Source organism: Porites lutea, chromosome 9 (genome assembly GCF_958299795.1).
Source record: "Porites lutea chromosome 9, jaPorLute2.1, whole genome shotgun sequence".
Classification (NCBI taxonomy): Eukaryota; Metazoa; Cnidaria; class Anthozoa; order Scleractinia; family Poritidae; genus Porites; species Porites lutea.
In genome coordinates this window covers 29,077,951-29,100,944 of record NC_133209.1, presented here as the reverse complement: position 1 = coordinate 29,100,944, position 22,994 = coordinate 29,077,951, and the positions used below count along the sequence as shown (strand labels likewise).

The following is a 22,994-nucleotide window of genomic DNA, read 5'->3' as shown; positions in this document are numbered from 1 at the left end:
GTTTTTAGGAAAGCTTTTAGGATCTTAGGATTAGGTGAAAGGAAAGGTAGGTGGGTAATGGAACAAGATTTTCATGGAGATTTTCAGGTCAATGTCACGTGGTTTTTTGCTTGTTTCTCCGGTGTCCTTGACTGAATTGTGCTCATTCTGGTATGGTTTGAAAGATCTCTTCACTCTGCACAAGTTAGTGAAGAAAGTTGTCCTTGACCGTTAAAACTGATGACGTCACAATGGGTAGAAAGGACCTGGATCCGCACGGGCAGTTAAGGGCGGTTCAGGGGCGAATGGGTTAAGTGGCGGAAAAAAGTTATCAAATGTTAGAAGTTTTATCATTTTGCGATCGGGAGAGGGTGTAACCTCCTTCACTAAAGGTAACGGTGTTAACTTTTCAAGTGAAAAATGGTAAAATGAAGCTTTCCGGGGAGTCTTTATTTTGAGAAAACACGAAAAACCTTTAAGTCAAATCTCGTACTAGTAGTCGTCCTCGTCCTTGAATCTACATGTGTATATTGTTAGACCTCGTTCACATGGGTCGAGATGAAAGTTTTACCTGTGCAACCTTTATACACGGAACCGTGCAAAATCTTTTACACATTGTAGTACTGTTTTGATACTTGCGTCCATACGTCTGGGCTGGGTTGTTCGAAGCTGGGTTAAGATAACAGTGTCTACAATTTGATGATCGGATACTCTAAAAAGAATAGACAAAATTATCCGAGAGAGCGCTGTTTATAAAAGAAAAAGAAACGCGAGTTAAAATTTAACCCCGGGTGAGCGCAAACCGGCGTTCGAACAACTGGGCCCTGATCAGGTATAAAATTTGCATGGTCCGGCCGGTTCCGTGTAAACGTAAGGCCGATCCGTGTATAAACTTTTTGTCCGTTCAGAAATTTGTCCGTACCCCTGTAAACGGGATCTTAGTTAAAAGAAACGTGCAAAAGGTCTGTAGCTTAAATTTATTTTTCAAACTACAAATTCTTTAAAATTCTATCTTTATATTTGATCTTTGTTCTTTGTCTTTTGTAGCTGGAGAGATTTATCATTTGAAAGACAAGCGCGCTACGGACCGAGTATAAAAATGATACGAGAACTTTTTGAACACCAATGACATTATGTTTACCTTGTAAAATTGCGTGTCATTATATGTGTGTGAAACAGTTCAACCATCCTTGTAAGACATTGCCATAAAGTTTACACTATTATTATTATTATTATATAACATATTTACTTTAAAACCAATAAGTAATACCCTCAAAGCGTAGAAATTTATTCCCTGTGGTTGATGCTAGTTTTGGTAGTTTGTTATTTGTTCTTAGTTGGTCAAGCCTGAGCCTTGCTAAACATTCTTGGTTTGCAACCACGCAATAAGACGGCCAATGGGGCCATGTTATTGGTCAAAACAGTACCTTTTTGCAGAAATTGTGTGGAAAGGATTGGAGGGAAACACTTTTGTTCTTGTCAACCAACATGACGTTACTGACTGTAAACCAGGAATGCACAACGTTGTAAAAACTTTATATCTCTATAACATTGGCCATTTTTATGCTAGAGACGTTAAAGTCATGTTAAGACGGCTTTAACCTCTAGTAAAAAACGGTAAATAAGAGAGACGCATTCAACGTCTGACGACTTTACTAGTGTAACTAGAAAATGTGTAAAATTGCATTTTGTTAACTGTTTTATCTGTGAAACACTAATAGTCTATTTATAGATATCTGAATAAAAGCCCATTGAAGGGCGTATGCTGAGATGCTGGAGCCAGTGTTGTTGTCTCTTATGCGCGTGTTCGTTTCCCTTGCTTTTTATACATCTCCGTAAATAAGAGATAACGTGTATTAGTATATACACACTCAGTGATCTTGGTGATTTAAGCAATCTGATTGGTTCGCTATCTCGGACTATTCAACAATATTCACCTCCTAGCGAGTGGATAATGTGTGAGCTCGGTGTTTTTCCCCTTTTTTTAGAGAACAATCTTTTAAAAGTCGACAAAATCCTAGCGCTGACTTTTTTAAAGGCAAGAAAAGACTTGGAAGGATTCAATACGGCGTTTTTCAATTTACTGTAGCTGAGTTTTGTGCTCGATGGATTGTTTACAACTCCCGTGTATTCGCGTAGAAGAAGCCGTTTCGTGAACTCAGCGTTTTCTAAGAAGAAAATTTTGGCTCAAAAACCGAAGTTTATTTATGACAAACAAATTTAAAAGGAAATGTTTGCATAAATTCTACGTTTCAAGTTAACGGGAAAAAGAATGATACAGAAAGACGACGTCTTACCTCGTGCAACCGAGCCGGCCATTTTTGTCAGCACTTCATGCGAAGAACGACACAACAAGCCCTTTTGGCTATAAACTTGGCGAGTCAACAGAAAAAAACAAAGCTCCACTTTTCTTCTCAGGTAAGGAAACAGTTCAAACTTTTAACGGTTCCATTTAAGCCATTACGCTGTTGTTTGCGAAATGATAAACTTGTGAATTGCCATGTTTGAAAATTCTGCAAAGATCTATTTTTAAATTACGCGTGATTTGATCTGTCAATCAAATTGTACTTTTTAATGGTTTCCTCTCTGATTTTGTTGAGATCACTTCGTGTGTATATACTAAAACAATTATTCTTTTCAATCTCGGTGAATAGTGGCTTTGGGAATATTTACCTCGCCGCTTTCGCGGCTCGGCAAATATTTTGCCACTATTCACCTCGATTTCAAAGAATAATTGTTAATTGTATCACACTCTTTCAATTGCCGAAGAACATTCTTGACTCTTGAGTTTTATGTGGCATGAGCCTCCTGGACTTTGGTGACGCTTGAAATTGGTAATCAGTTGGTAATCAAAGAATTCTTCTCCCGTTGAGGCGTAAATTGACTGTTGTGTCAAAATCTCCGCAGTTGAGGTATCTCTGCTCCACTCCCCTGCGCGCTTTCTCTTTTTGGATTATTACCATTTTTACTGGAATACTCAGCGTCAGTCTCTGCGGAGGACAGCTTTTTTTTTTTCTATGAGTCACATTGGTCTGTTGAAGCGAAAGAAAATATTGGAACAATATGGATTCAAAATGTGTATCGCTCTTTGAAGCAAACCCCTAGCTAACCTTTGTGCAATTATTTGACTGTCGGGTTGGCAAGCGCAGGCTACCGTCGGGTCCAATTGTTTTTTTAAGTCAAAAGAAAACTTCTCGGGCACTACATTAAACCCGTTAATATCCACTCGTCGATATCTTCGCAACTCCATTTTCATCACTTAACCCTTCGTGACCTCGATGAAATTATTTCCACAGGCAAATAAAAAAATGTAAACAAACACATGATTACCAAAAACTCAAGCCTCGTTTATCACCTGTTTTCCCAAGAAGTCATTTTCATTTTCCTCACTTTCCATTTATTTTCATGTATCTCCCGCATTGTCCTCCAGCTCTGACGCCAGCACTTAGTTTCAAATTGAAACTTCTTTGTAGTTTTTATTTGTATTTCTGCAGTTCACATCACCATCATTCTATGTCAACTAAGTGTGTATATCTGTTTGAGCACCCACTATGCCGTTTACCATGTCCTAGGCTGTTTTCTTTACATGATTGAGGTCATTCTCGTCCCCAGAGCCCGTCGTGTCTTGGTCACGTGGTCTTGAAATCACTGGTCGGTTACAAATTAAGCCGAGTGGCTCTGGGGACAAGAATGGTTTGAGGTCACCCTGAAAGAATGCTTTGTTAAGAGTGCTTTGCGCTATATAGTGGGTGCGCATGCGTCCTTTCGCACTAAAGAAAATCCCTACTACTCGGGCTATTTTAGCGCTTGTCAACTGCCACACTCCAAAGTTTCCGTTTTTTCTAACCCCTTCCTGGCTGCTCACAAACGATTACTTACGACCTGCTGACAAAGAGCAGGTGCATGAGACGCTCTCTTTTCAATCTCTTTGTTTTTGTGACTTTCCATCTCAGTTTTTAGGGTAATTTTTTTGTTTTAATCATCTACTAATATAGGACCGAACCAATTGCTGGTTTTCACATGACGTCACTAAAATTCAAACGATAAAACTATCGATCCTACCGAGATTTCACTTTCTTGAGGTATTAGAGTGGCTGAAAACTAATTTCATACGAATTTTCTCTTCAAAAGGGTTCTTCGTTTTGTGATAGAGTACGCTTGAATTTCTAAGCTTTTGAGTGACGTGGCATTAAGGGAGCTGTCATGTAGGTTGTTGGTTTCGATTTCAGGGAAATTTGCTGTCTAAACCATAAAAAGTTCATGTATTAGAAAAAGAATTACTTTAATGTTTATGAGTTCTTCGAAGGATAAATTCATGCTTTTGTAGCAAAACTCGGTAACTGATTTTTCTGTTGGTTTCCGTCCGCCATGTTGGAGCTCATCCGGATGAGCACCAGCATGGCGTCTCCATACAAAACTCTATAAATTTGGGTAAAACTTTTCTTCGAATATCTCGTATACGAAATATTCCTCTGACCTGAAATTTGGTGGGGGTCTTTGCATATATACCTCCTTTCATTTCCCAGATTCTGGGCTTTATCTATTGAATAGTTTTGATTTTTATTTTGATATACTTTGAATGGCGTGACACTGAAAACCAGCAATTGATTGTTAATTGGATACTTATCCACTGTATAGACTTATCCATCTTTTGAACAACTGAGGCAAGAATATAGCAGTTATGAATGCAAATGTTCTCTTCTCATGACATGATAGAAGATACTTTGAAAGCACTCAAGTTTTGTCCAAGTTTCTACGTTTTTTAAAGTCTTTGCCCAAAGAAAATTAAATAACTTTGAAGTTCATGAATAGGTTTGTTAAGCCTGGTCCCTTTTACTCTAGCCCCTTCTGCCGAAAAACTCTTCAAACTGTCCGTACCATAACTTTCATTCTCATGCCACTTGTTTTTACTACAGATTCTACCAAGAGAAGTTATCATGACTGGCGAGCGAAAGCGCGAGAAAGCCTCCCCACACATTCACCTCACCTTTCGCGCGCTGCTCTCTCGTGAATTCTCGCGACTGCCCAAAATGTTCTCGCAGGCTAGGTTTAAAAAAAAAACTGTAATACTGGTATTTTGAAATAGGAATCTTTTGACTTTTTTTATTTCTCCCGCATAAATACTAACCAAGATTAAATGGAGAAAGGGCCCTAAAAGGCGCTTTCCGTCCGGCTGAAAATTCTGAAAATTTCACAGCATTTCACCTAGTGTAACAATTAAACTCCAGATGTCTTAGGTGACTTTTGATGTGCCGCCTAATTTACCTAAATTTTTCATCTGACAACCGAGCAAAATTGTCGAAAACTGTGGAAATTTCCACCAGTTCCGAAAGTTTTTCTCTTGGGGAGGGTGGGGAAAAGCCTGGTTACAAGTTACCAGTCACTACCCCTGCAAGTCAAGCTTCGAAAGAAAGGGAGGCAACGTGATGTAAATTTATATATCTAATTGCAGTCAAAAGTCGAACACAGAACGTGTGGATCTTGTTCGTTGCACTGTGAATGGCAGAACGAGAGAAAAGGCCAATGTCGGTTGGTATTGCATTCTCTACTCTTTTAAGTTTCGTTCTTAGTACAACCATGATCTCTGCTAGTTATTTTACCTCGCTAATCGAGCAAAGCAACGAAACTCGCTCTCAGAGCTTCGTGTATATGTCCCAACAAATTGCCTTTCTTAGGTTTCAAAACTTGTGCAGGTCTTTCGAAAGGTAAAAATTTATGTACATTACTACCAAATCACCCCACTTTATCCTCTATATCTTGGAGAACGCCTTTTAAAGGTTGCTATCGTCTCCGGACATAAACTACTAGGCTTAAATTGAGCAAAGAACGTCGACAAAACGAAGGTGAAAGTAACTTACGAACTAAAGCGGGCACTTCCGCCTTATATTTGCTTTGGATTAAAGAAAAAAAAACCGTTAGGTAATACTTTCGATTTTAGGAATTTTATACGCAGTCACTTTTGAAGGGCCCATATTTTGTTGCGTTATTAAACTTAATGTTTTACGTTCTATGATCGATGTCAGTCGCACATGACGGTTCGAACTTCGAAATTCCTGTTCCTCTGAGACGATTAAATTTAATATAACATTATCTTAGTGAACTTACAATTCGTTCACCCGTATTTTTAGGAAGATATGAATTTTGTCAGCGTTAATTTTTTTGTTTTATAAATCCAGCTTGTTAAAGAGCAGAGCCTAACTATAAAAAAGTTTTTCTCAAAACGCCTCTGTAACAGGCTTAATCCCTCCATGAAACGAAGTTCATGAGGGGATCATGTAACCCTGAAGATATCAAGACACGTCCGCTGCACCAAAAAATGAAAAGTAAAGTTGCTGTTAATAATATTTTGATTCCATGGAGCTTAATATTACCAAGTTTGATCAGATCCGAACACTGCTGCAGGTGGCAACGTTTGCACTTACAAACTTACTGAGTTTCAAATTTTTACTCAAAACGATTCTAACAGCTAAATTTAATTTTTTCAATAGCAGTGAATTTAAAGGTAAACTTTACCTCCAGTTGGAGGCAGATCTTGACATTGTGTTTGATACTCTTCGATGAAAATTAAGAATCAAGCACTAGGCGCCTAAGCATAAATTAGTGTTGCTTTTACTTTTCTCTATACTTTATATATGTTAATGATGTCATTGTGTGAGTGTCATGTGGTTAGATTTTAATGTTGTGTTGTTAAAACCAAATTTCTTACTCAAACGGTGCAGAACGTCAGCAAAGAGAAATATGCTGGCACTCAAAATTTTGGTCATTTACATCAAATAGTGGAACATTAAAGAAAGTTCTTCTAAATCTTTCCAACATATTTTTATCACCTGGACCTGGTTGTTCCAAAAATGGATAGTGATATCCACCAGATAAATCACTATCCAGTTGATAAATATTAGGAAAACCGATAGTGCTATCCACTGGATAGTGATTCATCTGGTGGATAGCTCTATCCCCCTTTAGAGCAACTGGACCCTAGTGAAATTTGTCCTCTTGTAAATTAGAAATTTAGTTACTTATTCCTTGTTATTAGATGGGATAATAACAGGCTAGGGAAGAATTGGGACATCAAAAAACATTGTGTAAAACATTTTTTCTTATTATTTTTGTTATTAAATGCATGACTAAATTTCATTGAATTTTATTGATTCAAGGGAGGATGTCTTGGTATAAAATCTAGAGTGGACTTTAATCAATCCTTTGAGCTTATTTTCTCCCAACTGAAAATTCAATAAATAATGAAAAGATCACTTTCTTCGTATTAATGAGTTTCAATTCAAATGACTGCAAGGGATATGCAATTTTATCTTTTTCTTTGTGCCATAACAACATAGTTTATGAAAGGTCTTAACAACAGCTTTGAAAGACTCTCCCATTACTATGAGAAAGACAATATCTCTGATCAACATGCAAAATTTAAATAGCATTAGCACCACAGGACACCCAAGCTATATATATAGTAAACATGAACAACTTTATATCCAGCTGTGAGCTCATCGCAAGGAAAATAAAATTAAGAGAAATAAGAAAACTAACAGAGTGAAAAAAATGGAGAAATCATTCCATTCTTCATTGTTGGACAGTACTATGTTTTAGCTGTTGTTTTCTGCACTATATTTATAATCCAAATACATGAAGAATTTCTCATGAAATACAAGAAATCAGTAATTTGCCAAATGGAACTATTGCAAAATTTCATGTCAGGGTAGATGAGACAGGATTAAAAAACTGAAATCGTGTTAATTCAGATGTTTTTGGTATCACCTTTGCAAACTGGAGATTGGTGTTTGAAACACAGATACCACAACTCCAGTCTCTTGCTTTAATTAATTTTGATTAATAAAAGGCCAAGGTAAAGCAATGACACCCTAAAAGTTTCAAATGATACTCTTTTTGGTGTCTGATTTCTGTGAATACAAGTATTGTGAGAGCAAACTTTTTAACTGTCTCAGCAAAGTTACTAAGGTTACAGATAATTCCAAGGTTAATGTCACTATTGCTTGATTATCTCTAGATTGCTAAATGGTTGATACAGTACAATAATTTCATGCATAATAATTTAAACATTTTCAACAATTGACATGGCATTGAGGAGGTTTGTTTTCCTTTTTTTCAGGAAGCACCAGTAGAACCTTACTCAGGGGGTCCACCCACCTATGGCACAGAAAGGGGAGCTGCTCCCCCCACCTATGATGAAGCAACAGGTTAGGGTCCCTCCATGATACTGTACTAATTCCACTTATTGAATATTTTGTTCAATACAAACGGGGCTTTCTAGAAGCTCTGAACAACTCAACTCAACAACTTTTGTTTGATGAAAACAAACATATGATGGAAATTCAAAAATTGCGTGAAGCAAATGCGGTTTTACAATAGTGTTAATCTTATGGTTGAAATTTCTTTCAAGAGGGTTCTCAATCCACTGCAATTTACCTTATAGGGCCCTCAAATGGTAGTTTTCCCAATTAAGGGAAGTCCTTGGACTCTGGCCCCCAGCAGAATGTGGGGTACATCTGCACCTATCCCAGTGTGAAAGGCATTTCTTTTTATTTAATCAACCACTTCCTATTTTCTCTTGTTTTTCATTAAATTTGTATAGGTAATAGCATGATTAGTGATGATATTTGGCATAAATACCACGAGTGATATTTCGAAATTGTTATACGTAATTTCACGAGCCGTTAGGCGAGTGAAATTTGTGACAATTTTGAAATATCACGAGTGGTATTTATGCGAAATATCACGTACAAATCATGCTATTATTTGTTTATACTACTACCTGCAAAGGTTTTGTAATTTTCACATGTAGGTATTTCAAATTTAGCTGAAATACCACTGCTCTAAGCCAATCAAATTGCAGAAATTTCTCATGTAGTGGTATAAGTATAGGTAATAGCATGATTTGTAGTGATATTTGGCATAAATACCACGAGTGATATTTCAGAATTGTTATACGTAATCTCACGAGCTCTTAGGTGAGTGAAATTTGAGACAATTTTGAAATATCACGAGTGGTATTTATGCCAAATATCACGTACAAAATATGCTATTATTTGCTTATACTACTACCCACAAAAGGTTTGTAATTTTCACATGTAGGTATTTCAAATTAACCTGAAATACCACTACTCTAAGCCAATCAAATTGCAGAAATTTCTCATGTAGTAGTATAAACTGGAGAACTGCCAAATATGAATTAATGAAGTACAGCCTTTTCAAAGTTTTTTTTGTCAGCTCACACTTAATGAGCAAGACGTCATTTACTTGAAGGTAGACCCTTTACGCACAGAACTTACGGTAGAACTAAGATACCGTAGTTCCTTGAATAATAGCCACCTCTCAAATAATCGCCTCCCTCGAATGATAACCCCCCTTTGACAGAAATATTTCAAAATACTCGCTTCCCTCAAATAATCCCCCCCCTGCTCCTCTCACCATCTTCCCTTCCTTTTATCCCCTCCCTGTCAAGTTGAAGTGCCATGTGATCTAGCAAAACTGATCAGTGATGATTCAAGCTATGAAAATTTATCAAGCAACTAAATTTGTAATACTTAAAAAGCACATGTTCAGTTTATTTGATGTGATTATTTTTGTATTTAATGGGAAAATAAAACAAAATGTTTAGGGCATGACTTCCAGTGACCAATATTTGAAATAATCGCCTTCCCTCCAATAATTGCCCCCTTTTTGTGCGAAAAAGAAATAATCGCCCCCGACTATTATTCGAGGAAATAGGGTACACTTGGTTACAAAAACATTTTTTGCATTCTTGTTCAAAAGGTTGTAATCTGCGTAAGATGTAACTCAGAGTATTAGCAGCCTCATTGGCGATTGCTGTTGATCACATAGACGATAGTTACTGTGAAATTCAGAAAATCATGAACACCATAAAATAATATTAATGTTTTCTGGAATGTTATTGCATTGCAGGAAAACAGCATGTCAGGTGTGAAAAAAAAACTTAAGTGCAAGCATTAACTGTAATTTGGTTGTATAGTTTTCTGGTTTCCTTGTGTGTCCTTATCTCTTGTGTGATCAGGGGCACCCAACGAGGATATAGTTCAAAACCACTTAACATAGCATTTTTGAACGTATTTTAGTATTTAAACGGTAGATATAGGCATATTTTTATCCCCTAAAAACTTTTCATCTGTTCGGATTTCCCAGCTGAAAGTCTAAAGATCCGAAAATGATAAGGATCAAAACTTACCTTTTTGAAAATTTCAGCCAGGAAAAGGCTCCCGAAAATTCTAGGTGGTCTTTTTAGGGTAAAAATCCGTTAAAAATGGGTAATTATACCATTTTGTAGATGTTCGAAAATCTTAGGAGAGGCAGGCAAGCAAGACATTTTACAACAAATGTTCCGAAAATTCTAGATCTCAAATCGTCTTCCGAACAGATATTTTCCAAAAATTGCCGTTGGGTGCCCCTGTGTGATTGGCCACTGCACAATTAACATTACTGAAATATCTTGTGTGTTCATGTTTTCTGAGTTTGACAGTAATATTGTTTTATTCCTTCCTCAATTTTCACTATCAGGGCCTCCCCCATCATACCAATCATTGTTTGGAGAAATCAAAGATGCTCGGCATGGATCCAGCTCAGTGTTAGATTTCTTGAAAAAGTTGATCCTTATTCTAGCCGGAACAAGTAAGTTTGAAAATGATTATTGTTACTTCACCTTCTGCAGAATGCCCATGTCTAAATTTTCAGAGCATTCTCGCTCATGGCCACAAACCTGCAGTCTGTCCCTAATGTGCCTGCATTGTCTGGTGCTGGGTGACAGTAGGCTCATAACTCCAATTTTTTAACCTATGTTCATGCTTTTTTACAACATATTTAATGATATTGTTAGCAGAGCTCCACACAAGCGGAACCCTGTAGCTAAGGAAATTTGTTTGCCTATCCAGTTGCCTGACCATATGTCCACCCACCTGCCCGTCCGTCTGCACCACTAGAAACTTTCTAGCTAATGTGGGAGCCTGTGTCCTGATATTGCACATCCATGTTGTGGTCAATTAACAGCTGTCAAAGCAGGGTATATGCTGATCAGCATCACATAGCCATATCGCGGGCTCAGGTGTTGACCCGTCAAGGTTACATGTTTTTTTAAGTTTACTACTGACAAGTTTCTAGTTTTCAACAGATCGCAGGCTCAAATCTAATTGGATTTCTTTATTGCAATGTTTTTTTCATTAACGGGAGCTTCGCCTTCAGCCTCGGCTAAGTCTATATATTATTATTTTGTGTCTATCACTTCAAAGAGTACTGCTTGCTCAGTGCTTTTGCTTGAATGAGCATGCGTAAGTTACTACTTTTAGGTAGTTTTCTGGCAGATTATGATACATTTTTTCACTACTTTTTTGCAGTTGGTTGTACCATCGCCATAGGGCTAGTCATGGCTATACCCATTGCCATGATTGTCATAGGTAAGCTATCCTTCGTTTGGGGGGGGGGGGGCAGGTAGGCGGTACACCCAGTAAATTTTGGGATGGGAGAGTGCTACCGGAGTCCCTAGCCTGTGATGGTTCATTGAAACCTCTGATCTTACTCTTCACCGTACTACTGCACAAACACTCTGATTGCTATCCTCCATATCAGATGCAAGCTTACCATACACAGAGGCGCATATCATACTGGTAGTTATCCACCACCCAACATGGGTTAAAAGTTGTCAAACCTTCTTGACAGCTGTTTCTAATAACTCCCATGTGTAGTAATAGTTTCAGCTTTTTTTGTTGATGTTTTAAAAAGCCCTTATATATACCATGTTAACCCTTCAGTTGGCCATAATTGTGAATTCCAGAACATTTTACCTTGCATAGAGGTATCAGCCCTGCAAGGATTGTCTGAAATAGCTGACACCAAAAATTATCCCATACTTCTTGATTTTGGCCAGCTAGTCTGTTGGGCTTTTTCTGATTCTTTTAAATATTAGTAAAAAAAAAAGGGAAAACCACGACTGACTTCAACATTAAAGCTACCTACATCAGGGCTCGAAAAAGTCTCATCTGGTTGTCCAGGACATGAACATTGTCTTGCTGGGAAAGTAATTTCAACCCGTAAAGCCCTGAGAGTGATCAACATCAAATTCCTCCTTGTAATATCAATCTATTGCTTTGTAAAACAGAGTGGTCATGAGAATTACAGACAATGATCACTCAAGATGAAATTGCCTGACATTTTATCAACTAATTCTCCCCACTACTTCTGTAGGAAATGAGTGGAGACAGCAAATGAGAATTCAGATTTTGATCTTAGGGTTTAAAGGGTTAAAGCACACTTCCCCAGTGGGCAAGGGTCCAGGCAAGAGTCAACCATTAACAAAATCATGAACTAAGATGAGCAAGAAATGGTGGTTTCAAGCCCTGTACATTATACATATACTTCAAATTTTTCCTTCAACCCTTTGAGCCATGTCATTTAGGTAGTTTCTTGGTTCATTCCCTCAATGTAAGTTCACTGCAGAATAAGAAAATCAAATTCCAGGTTAAAAAAATAAACAATGGCAAACAAGGAGAACATTGAAACTAACTTCCCCTCCAAATGATTCTAAATATTCTTTGCATTGTATTAACTTAGGTGCTGAATATAAGAATGAATGTCCTATCGAAAGGAAGATACCCATCTATCTGATAGTAGCTGGATCCATTGGTGTCTTCCGTAACCTCATCTCGTTATGTCAGAGGGCAAAGAAAAGTGATAATGATCAAGAAGAAGAAGAGAAGAAGCAAAACCCTGTTACTTCCATCCTGGACTGTTTCCTGTTTGCCTGGTTTATCTGCGGCAATGTCTGGATTTACAGTAATTATAGGGATGTAACTTACAAAGATTTGAGCAGTCCGGATTACTGTAATGAAACTTTGTACCTCTTTGCATTTTGGATAACTACAGCCACTTATATTTTGATTGGTGTTATGTGTTGCTGTGTTTGTTGTGTTGGTGTGTGTGCAGCTATTTTCAGCGAGGAATGATAAATGCTCAACTAGAGCTGGTGTGATCCTGTTCCCACTTCACCTTGTTAGTGACAGCATTAAGAAATGATAAAATCTGCTTAACTGTCATCTCACTCTGTCACTACCAGGAAACACCAAAATTAAATTTAAGGAAAAGTCACTAATAGTCCAGTTATGAGTTCACTATGACTGCTGAATGAAAGAAGCGAAGATACATTTTTTAAAGGCTTAGCCTCCATCTGAAGTAAATATACTCACAAATTGCTTTGAGAAGATGGCCTGTTCATTACTCTCTCTAATGTGTATTTTTAAATTTTTAACACTTACTTGCTGGAATTGGTGAATATTTTACTTTGTGTTAAGGCTAGTCCTGTGTGAGTTTGTCGTTAACATTTGTATTCAGCGGTAATTTTAAATTCAAAACTGGACCATTTCCTAATGTCTTGTAAAGTAAATACTGAAATAAATCAAAAGTACTCAGCTAAGGAAATTATACAGTCAGTTAAAGATGAAATAGTACCACATGAAAGTACTGCCCAAGAGACTGGTGTCATCTAAATGGAAGTTCACCACTTTAATTAGAAACTGGGACGAGTTATCTTTCACAAAGACTTCTGGGACTGTTATTAGGGACAGGAAAAATTGGCCAACAGCTGACCAACGTGTCAACTGTAAAGATCCTAGAAACAATTATCTCTTATTTCCTCATTTCATTTCTCATTTCTGGCATGTTATTTTGTGCACTGGCAAAGTCAAAATCTTTAATAAATTGAGAGTGGAATAGTTCAGGGCCGGATTCCCCCGGCCCCTCCCCTGGATCTGCCTCTGTAGTTAAGAGTGAAGTGGTTATAACAAGTTTTTTTATAATTTATATGTGAAATTTGTACAGTTTTAATTTTTAGTAATCTGGCTTGAGATATGCAAATGTGTCACTCACTCGTTAATGCAGCTGTTTGCTTTTTCTAAAATTCTAAAATAATTTACTTGTGAACAACAGTAAACTAATATGATAAGAATTTCCCACTACCAAGCAGTTTTAAGTTGCACATCAGTTGTAACATTTGCATAAAAGGGGAAGGGAGGGTGGCGGGGTCGACGCTGTACTTAAGACTCATCATGTTTTCTATACTCTCCTCTCATTCTTGTCCAATGATGTCCCATGAGTGTGGTTTTCTTCTTAAATTAAGTGTTATTGCTTAAGAGGTGGGGTTAGTGTCTTGTTTGATTCCCGCTAAAGTACATTGAGGTACCATGTTTAGTTTCCATGGTAACTTTGGGATGCAGTTGATAATATAATATTATTTAGCACTTTTAATTTATAACCTTCATGACTTCTTTTCCTGTAGCATGTCAGAGATGCTTCATGAAAGAGAAAATACTACTTGGGAAATAGTAATACCCATATCATGCTTAAATAGGTCACACTAGATTATTTCACTGCAAAAGCCTTGTTTGGGAGCAATGTAAACATGTAAGGCTCTCACATGAATGAATTCCCTGTTGGTAGAAAACCCTGCGAACGATGAAGAAATTAATCCAGTGGAACCTTTATATAATGAAGATCTATATATCAATTAACGATTTTCTTTACCCCAGTAACAGTAAAATATAAAAGACGGTATAGCGAGCAAATTTTACCAGTCCCTTGGCCCTTTGTTATATTAAGTTTCCATTGTAGTTTGCCGTTTACTTTTATAAGGGCTCTTGTTTGTACAAGAATGTTGCAGACAGTTTATTTGTATTATTTAATCAAAAGGTTGCAAATGGTGCGGTTGATTCAAGTTAAGAAATCTAGTCAATTATGTCAGTAATAGTATTAATCTGGCTCATAATGTAACATGGCTACGTAAAATGAGTTACTCAGTAATAATAGAATTATTAGTGGAAATAATCATGAATAATGTGAGTAGTTTTTCCGTATTTTTGTAGTAATAAAACTCTCTTTAATTTGAAGTATGTGTTTTGATGGATAAAATCATCTTAACATTTCAAATACATCTACATTCAGGAAATCTTAAGATGACATGTAAAATGATTCTTAAAGGTATCCTGAATTTAGATGTAAGATGATCCCTAAGAGGACCAGGGGGGGCGGGAGGGTGGTACTTCCTTATAAGAGGCTAATGGGGATGTGCCGCTGAATGGGGTCGCATTTTCACGACTGGATTGACTATAATGGGGTCGCATTTTCGCTAGAGTTACTAAAATGGGGTCGCACATTTTAAGATGTTTGGGGTAAGAAAGTTCTTCATATTTACCGTTAGCAAACGTACCAGAATGTTTGTACTGGCGGTGAAAAGTAAAGTGTTCTTCATTCGATTTAAAAAATAGGTCAATTCATTTTTTGATGACCTATTTAAAGGATTGATAAGGTAGATACAGAAATAGAAAGTGACTAAGTTGGGATCGCGAAAATCACATTTGCCCAAAAGTGACCAAAATGGGGTCTCTAATTGGTCACAGAATAGACTATAATGGGGTAGGGCCTCTGAGAGGGCAGCGGTACATACCCAGCAAAAAATAACGCAAGTATCGCCCGGGAAGAGGACATACCGCAAGGTTCCAAAAACAAACAAACAAACAAATAATCAAAACGCAAAGTTTCAGACGTCGAATTTAATTCAGTCGAATACAACGGCTGTTGCCGAAAACAAAACACAAAAATTAAGAAACGGTTAAGAAAAGTCTTAAATGCATTAATTTATGAATTGAGTTCGGCACTGCAGTGCACGACGTTGATGTCGACGTTTGAAAGTAAGTCTACTGCCGTGTCGCACGGCAAGGTTTGCCGTGCAGTAGCACGACTTGGTTTCAAACGTTGCGCTACTGCCGTGCTAAAGTCGAATAGTAGCACAATGTTTGAAACGGGCCTAAAATGAGATAAAGGCAGCAGGGGCGCCCATAACAGGAAGTAACCTGACCAGAGGCCAGCAGGGAACAAGTTCCATCACTGATCAGCAACGGGCCACCCACCAAATTACTCCAACTTCGTTGTTAGAAACACGCCAAGAATCAAAACAGGATCAAAATCAGATGTCATTTGGTCCCAAGAGCCGAATCTCAATCACACAGTCGACACCGAGTATAAATTTGATAACTGCAAAAATTAAATTTCGCGCCTTTTAGTAGTAAACTTTTTGGCGCCAAGATTTGTATTTCAACATCAAAGGTCTTCTGGTTGACCATAATTTTTCCTTCTTATAGAGGTGAAACTATCGTTCAGTGTGATTGCTAGGGAAGAATTTTGGAAAACTTCAGATACTTGGGAGCATGGATGAGAGTTGAACGTTTCAGGTGGTTGCACCTGGCACCTTGCATATTAATAATTCATATTTTCTTTCATTCAAACTTCCTTCAACTTCTCATTGGTCGAATTTCGCCCTGTTATTGTTCACAATCAATGGCACGGCGTTGTCGATCTAAAGATCAAGGAGCGACCGTTTTTGAAATTTGTAGACCTGTTTAAGTTTTTGTTTTAGTTTTACTAGGTGGTTTTGAATTATTTGATGGCAAAGCACAACTGTTAGAAATTCCTGTCGCCCTTTACACTGGAAATGTCACCGCAATTTTGTCACAATATCGTTGGTCTTCGCGTTGGTCACTGGCTGTTCATTTGAGAGACTGAGCGAATAATGGTGAGTTGTTTATATGTTATAGGCTAACCTAATGTAATATCAGCGAAACGAATTGCTTTAAGCTTGATTTCCTGAATTTATTAGTCGCGTTATCAGTGTTCCGGGGCGATTGCAGTGACTTGAAGCCTAAATATATGTTGAATCCTTTTGTTTCACGGGTCTATGTTGTGTACAATTCCGGACTCGTTAAATTGCGCTTTTGATGACTTTTAGACACAACATTTACATAATTTCGCCACTTTTTATTCAAACTATACTTTAAAATAGGGAGCCATATGGTACAAAATATTATTTAGTTAGTCGTTCGCGTCCGATTTGAGAGGAGTCAGTCTTCACCGCCTAGTTCAAGTGACAGAATGCAGTTCCTGAGAATCGCGGGCGATGATGTGGAAAAAACTCACAAAAAGCCTAAAAAGCGAATTGAAAAGGTACGAAAATACATCCATTTTATTTACCCTTTATGTGTAGCTTTCTCATAAGCACTGGTACCACTGAAGTGAAGTATTTTAACGGCTAGGAGTTTTTTGTTTCTGACAAAACAACAATTAGCCATGGGGCTAAGCGTCGGGCTTAGCTCGATCAGTTTCAGATGAATGCGAATGATTTATTGCTTGAATAATTCGAGAGAATGATCTCTTTTCTAAAAGCAAGTGTGCATATGCGGGATTATTGCTGTTCTGTGGCTATATATTGTACAGACATTTCAATATCCAGAGTAAGTTAAGAGTATTTGTAGCAATTTGTAAGCCTTTGGTCCCTTAAAGATAGATTTAATGTACCATAATATTTGAAATGGGCTTATTACTCTCGTTAATGCTGGAAAATAATTCATTTTCTTTCGAATTTTAGTGAATCGTCCAGAAGGTTTTTGCACCTGGACGTTTCTAATTTTTTCAGCAATTAGCATTTGTGATAATGTAAAAGCAATAATGCTCTTTCAATTTACAGTATTGTGTTAGGAAAGGGTGTAAATGTCATATAAGTTTTAGTGTTTGTTATCCAAACTCATAAGTTTATGGTTGCGATGCCTTCTTGTAAAATATAGTATATAACTAACACGAGATAATATACTCATCCGACTAAAAAACAAATGTCCCATTTGTACATAATATTAGTTAATACTCATTTATCATTTGTACTCTTTGTTATTTGAATTGACGCTTACAAATGAGAACAAAACATTTGCATTATTAGTAACTCTGGTTATATTTTTTGTGCTATCCTAGCCGGTGAAGCAGTTGTTTTATTTCCACAGTACATAAGGTTTGAGGAAGTATGAGAGCTAGAAAAGGAAAATAAAAAGGATGGAGTGGAATGTTGAGTGGGGTTGGGTAGGAAGGGAAAGACATGCATGCATTTGCAGACTGGCATATGATGTTTATTTTCTTGGAAGTCAGCCACCCTTGAGTTACTACCTTACTCTTGCTGAATTTCACCAGTAATAAATTTCGGGAAAAATGATCATCCAAATTTCATGAGTATTATATTTTGCGAGTTTTAGGGAAAGGTAGAATTGGAGTGTTTTGAATTTTGTGATTCTAATATGTAAAGCTACGATGACTTGTTCATATTTAATGGCTTCGAGCTGTGTCTGCTGTTGCTCATGAATTTAATTGAGAGTAAGGTAGCACCCTGGAATAACAGCTGTACTATGAGTGCTGCCTCCAGACAAGACAGCAATGTGGCTATTTTTGATTTCTTACATTTATAGTTATAATTACTGGAATGCTAATATGGCTGATATTGGTATTTCATTTCACTGGCCTAGAAAACATAATTTTACTTTCAATCAGTTGAAACAAACAAGCGATAAGAGTGGCATTACTGGTCCACAATCAGTTGTCGCCTCCTTTCTCGCACTGTATTTTCCTTCATCATACAGTTAAAATAAATCCAAACTGTGATGCCCACTTATAGACTGAGGTGACAAAAATAGGAGAACTCTGGTTAAGATGGCCAAAAGGAGGCCGTGCATGTAGCTGGCTGCTTGGTGGAGGTGACCCCTTTCTAAAATTGTGTCAGGGTCACTTTGATTCAATAATAGATATATGGCTGTTCAATGGAGGTTCAACTGTATATATTTAATTTAATTACCTTCCTCTCATAACATACCTTGTTTTAACACGCTTCCCCACTCCCTCCCCCCCCCACCCCCCGCCCAAAAAAAGGTAGAAAATGCATAAGCTTTGTTTTGCTTTCTTATTGGAACAAATACACTAACCAGGAGAAATTGAATACATTTTTTAGGCAAAGTTTGTGTGCAAACAAGGTTTATTATGTGCAATGTAAGAGCAGCGAACTTTTAAAAAATTAATGTATCCCAGAGTACTAGTAATTAGCCAGCCCCATAAATAAGAACCAAATCAACCTGTAAAACATAATAATAAATAAACTTATTAACACTGTGGCACTCTTTAGAGCCAAAAAATTGAAGAAATGACATACTGTAAAATTCCGAAAATAAGCCCCTCCAAATATAAGCCCCTCAAATGGGTAATGCAAAAAATCCTTCGTTAAATTGCCCCTCCAAATATAAGACCCCCGGGGGCTTGTACTTGGAAAATTACCCTCAAATACAAAGCATATAAGGCTAGCCCAGTCAATTTAGAAGCGCAAATTTCCTTCCGTAAATAAGCCCCTCCAAAAATAAGCCCCTCAAAAAGGGCCTTTGAAAAATATAAGCCCCGGGGCTTATTTTTGGAATTTTATGCTATGGAAAGGTTGATAACCTCCTCCTTTGTTTTGTTTTAGTCTGAAAAAAGTAGTCAAATTCACGAGGAAGAAGATAAGATCTGGCCAGAAGATGGTCCTCCACCAAGCTATGACTCTTTGTTTGGCCAGATCAAAGAGGCTAAGGAAACTTCTGATGGTTCATTTGACTTCTGCAAGAGAGTTATACAGCTGTTTGCTGGAACAAGTAAGAAGTATAATAAATTAAATTCAATGTACAGCATGATACTAACTTGACTGATGTCAAAGTCTGACATTTCATTCTAAACTATCTCTGTTCATATTCCACAGTTGGCTGTACCATTGCTCTTAGCTTATTAATGGCTTTGCCGATAGCCATGGTGATAATGGGTAAGTCAAAAAAATGTTTGGTTGGTAGTTGATGAAAGGAATTTTTGTGCAGCCTTTTTCTTAGAGTCGTTTTAATAGTTGGTTGTCAATTACAGGCCATTTATTTACGTGATGGAAGAATGTATAAAAAGATTGCATCATGATGGCTTACAGTACTTAAAAAAGGAATAAAACTAATTAAAATCAATATACATGTATTATCATCAGTTAGTTAACCTTACCTGACTGGTAGTAAGCTTTTAGTAAACAGGTTGAACATTCATTAGCTGACGGATTATTTTTGGGAGGGCTTCTCTTTAGTTTTACAGGAACTAGTGGCATTCTTTTGATGACTCCCCAGACAATTATTTGTAACAATATCTATTTTCCCAGGTGCCAAATATAAAGATGATTGTCCTGTTGAGCCATTTATTCCTATTTACCTCATTGTTGGAGGATCATTTGGAATGTTAAAAACCATTATAGTGCTTTGCCAAAGAGCAAGAACTCATGAAGATGATGCTGACATTGATGAAGATCAGTCCATGTCCACAAAGTTTATAGACGGTGTCTTGAATCTGTTTTTGTTTACGTGGTTTATTGCTGGAAACATTTGGGTTTATAGTAAATACAGGCCAAATCCCACTCCGCCACCTTCAGATCCACTTAACTACTGTAATCCAACACTCTACTTGTTTGCATTTTGGGTAATCACGGCTAGTTACATACTCATGGGTTCAATATGTTTCTGTATATGTTGCCTTGGAGTGTGTGCAAGTTGTACAGCTTTCTTTGTCACAGCCAAAGATTAGGGTATAAATAATAAGCAACCTTCTCATGTTACATCAACTAACAAAATGCAGGTTTTCTTTTGACTGGTTCGGTGTCCAGTTTTCAACAAATGCCTCAAGATGTATTCATGTTTCATGTAGACAATTTTCGGTATACCAGTGAAAAAAAATTGTGTTAAATTTAAGTTTGTACATTTATTTTTACATTACATGTATGCTGATCACTTATTTTGGGAAAATGACTCTCATTCTTAGAGCCCCCAGTCTACAGCAATTATGCTAGGTCGGGCGTTCATTTTTACATATTTTTTTTCACAAGATTTTCATTTTTGGGTTTGTGAGACACAGTTAAGGACAGATGTGAGTAAACTGAAAGATAGATGTAAGTTACATAACAGTTTATTTGGCTTTCACTACACTTCTCATGAGTGACCACCTCCCGTAAATGCGCAACCCTTAAGTCTTGGCATTTTATGGGATCACTTACAGGAGGTTTGACTGCAGTCTGTACCGACCAGAAATTGAAAATATTATTTATTTTTCAACCATAACATGACTGTGTATTATGTAGCAGCCCACAAGTAAGCTTTTCAGTTGAAGCCTTAAAGGAAAATCAGCTAGAGGCCTCAAAACATTTTGGTAAGAATAGCAAATTATTAGTCAACTGGGTATATAACTGCGATGATCATCGTTCATTTAATTCTTCACTCCGCACATCACATATATGTTTTTCATATTATTAATAACTTCATCATCATGGGCATATAAGTAATGTCACAATGAGGTCACACACAGACATCAGGAACATTATCAAATTATTAAACTGCCCTCTATGAGTAAATCTTGAACTCTGGGTCACATTCTGACTCAACCACAAGTTCTGTAAAACTACTTGCTCACGTGCTTTATAATTAATGTGATCAACTCGTTTCTTCCTCGTAAGAGCCTCAACTGAGAGCTTGCTTTCAGGGTAAATTTGACCCTATGCATTTCACATGGTGCTCTAGAGTTATTAGTATTACGATAACATAAAACTTCCATTATTTTATAGAATTTTTTAAATGGTTACTCTTGGGAATAGGATCTTTAAAGGTTAATAATTATATTATTCACAAATTTATTTAGGTTAACTTGATTTATTAAAATAGCATTCAAAGCTCAAGGGAAACTAAACTCTGGTTAGTACGGATTTAACCAGAGTTTAGTTTCGTCTGCGCGCAGGTTTATACCTGACAGCAGCAAATGAGTTGTTGTGTCTGGGTTCCAGAGAACATCCATACTTCTGCCCTGGACAATTTTTTTTTCGGCTGAAATGTCCCACCCTCACCCCCAGAGGAATTCCAATTGCCTTATTCAGAAACTCTAGGAAGACTGGGTACAAGCTTTTGGGACAGTGTTTTTTGGCATTGCTATTGTAGACAAATGTTAGAAAATCATTAGCCAATCATAAGCCTATAATTTCTGGAAATATGGCGAATTCGACTTGTACACTTCCTTTCAAACAGTCTTGCATTTAAGACCCTCCCCCTCTTTGGAATATGACATGATTGGGAGAGTATGAATATTTTCTGGAACAACACTCACTTTTTGATCGTGGCTGAAATTTCTCTTAACTTGTTTTGAGGGAAAATTGAAAAATTTCAGCTAGAATTATTTACAATAACATTATTTAAATTGTGTAACAAGGGTTTCACGACTGTTATGATATTTATCGGTTACATCTGGGATGGAATATATATTTTTGTTCGTAATTTTCTTTATTTTTTACTGCTCGGTATTAGCTGAGGTTGTTTCAAATTAGTCTTCTATGACTTGAGGTGTTAGATAAACTGAAAGGCATTTAGGTAGTGATGGCTGATTTCAACTTGTTTCACAATGGAAGGAAGGAATTAACACTACATATTTTTGTAAGTTGTCAAACTGTTTGCCTGGGACTGACAGCAAGGCCTGTACGAAATACTTTATAATAAGGCCTAAATACTGATAGTAAAACAAAAAAGAGGAGGATAAATTGAGAATGGGAGCGAAGGCATTATTTGGTCTTCATGCTCTCCCGGAAGGCAAACAAATTTACAAAAAACTGCCTCGTTACTGGGGAAAACTAAAGCTATTCATATGTCTGTGACAACTTGTAAGGATCAATCACATGACAGGTACATAATATGAGGAAAAATGGGAGGAGAATGATTAATGTGTTTGGCTCTTCAATTGTTAGTAGTCCAAGATCCTTATTAAGTAGTTGTATGAATGAAGCCATGAAGACGTATTTTTGTGAGAAGTATAGATAATAAATTAACGAGAACTGATTTACAGGTTGATTATTTTTGTTACGTATTAATTTTACACTACCTCAAAAACTCGCAGATGACCCGCCCATTAACATGCAGTGAAGGTAACTAAACATACTTGACTTTATATAACAGCATAAATGCCAAACAAAATAAATTATTGTAACATACTTTTTAGCATGAGTTCTACATTGCCAATGAAAATGACAGCGACGTTTCAGTAGTACAGTGGACAATGAGTTAATGGACCCTCTTGTAAGAGGACAGCTCTTCTCACGGCCGCCT

General features: G+C 37.1%; 3 protein-coding genes across 4 annotated transcripts in view; all 3 read left to right on the top strand.

The window, feature by feature from the left end:
* LOC140948477 (protein lin-37 homolog) overlaps positions 1-1,757 on the top strand; it is a 10,435-nt gene extending 8,678 nt beyond the window's left edge. Inside the window, exon 12 of the mRNA XM_073397720.1 lies at positions 1,027-1,757. Within this exon, the coding sequence (XP_073253821.1) occupies positions 1,027-1,108 (82 nt within the window). The 3' untranslated portion in view covers positions 1,109-1,757. The remainder of the gene's footprint in view (positions 1-1,026) is intronic.
* A 3,623-nt stretch (positions 1,758-5,380) lies between these two features.
* On the top strand, positions 5,381-14,794 carry LOC140947955 (transmembrane protein 272-like). The gene is made up of 5 exons (XM_073397180.1): positions 5,381-5,508; positions 8,096-8,183; positions 10,519-10,629; positions 11,349-11,408; positions 12,562-14,794. Exons 1-5 carry the CDS (start codon positions 5,479-5,481, stop codon positions 12,951-12,953), a joined length of 681 nt encoding a protein of 226 aa, XP_073253281.1. The 5' UTR covers positions 5,381-5,478; the 3' UTR covers positions 12,954-14,794.
* A 1,511-nt stretch (positions 14,795-16,305) lies between these two features.
* Positions 16,306-22,727, top strand: LOC140948029 (transmembrane protein 272-like). Of its 2 annotated transcripts, none has more exons than XM_073397246.1 (4): positions 16,306-16,570; positions 19,322-19,487; positions 19,592-19,651; positions 20,024-22,727. In XM_073397246.1, exons 1-4 carry the CDS (start codon positions 16,568-16,570, stop codon positions 20,440-20,442), a joined length of 648 nt encoding a protein of 215 aa, XP_073253347.1. In that variant the 5' UTR covers positions 16,306-16,567; the 3' UTR covers positions 20,443-22,727. The 2 variants fall into 2 exon arrangements, with proteins under 2 accessions (XP_073253347.1, XP_073253346.1); XM_073397245.1 differs by lacking the exon at positions 16,306-16,570 and adding an exon at positions 16,615-16,998.
* The last annotated feature ends 267 nt before the right edge of the window (positions 22,728-22,994 follow it).

Excerpts from the sequence above, each read along its gene's own strand:
- LOC140947955 (XM_073397180.1), top strand. The coding sequence starts at position 5,479 with ATGGCAGAACGAGAGAAAAGGCCAATGTCG. Across the intron at positions 5,509-8,095 it reads GAGAGAAAAGGCCAATGTCG|GAAGCACCAGTAGAACCTTA; the intron begins GTTGGTATTGCA and ends CCTTTTTTTCAG. Across the intron at positions 11,409-12,561 it reads CATTGCCATGATTGTCATAG|GTGCTGAATATAAGAATGAA; the intron begins GTAAGCTATCCT and ends GTATTAACTTAG.
- LOC140948029 (XM_073397245.1), top strand. The coding sequence starts at position 16,927 with ATGCAGTTCCTGAGAATCGCGGGCGATGATGTGGAAAAAACTCACAAA. Across the intron at positions 16,999-19,321 it reads CTAAAAAGCGAATTGAAAAG|TCTGAAAAAAGTAGTCAAAT; the intron begins GTACGAAAATAC and ends GTTTTGTTTTAG. Across the intron at positions 19,488-19,591 it reads ACAGCTGTTTGCTGGAACAA|TTGGCTGTACCATTGCTCTT; the intron begins GTAAGAAGTATA and ends CATATTCCACAG.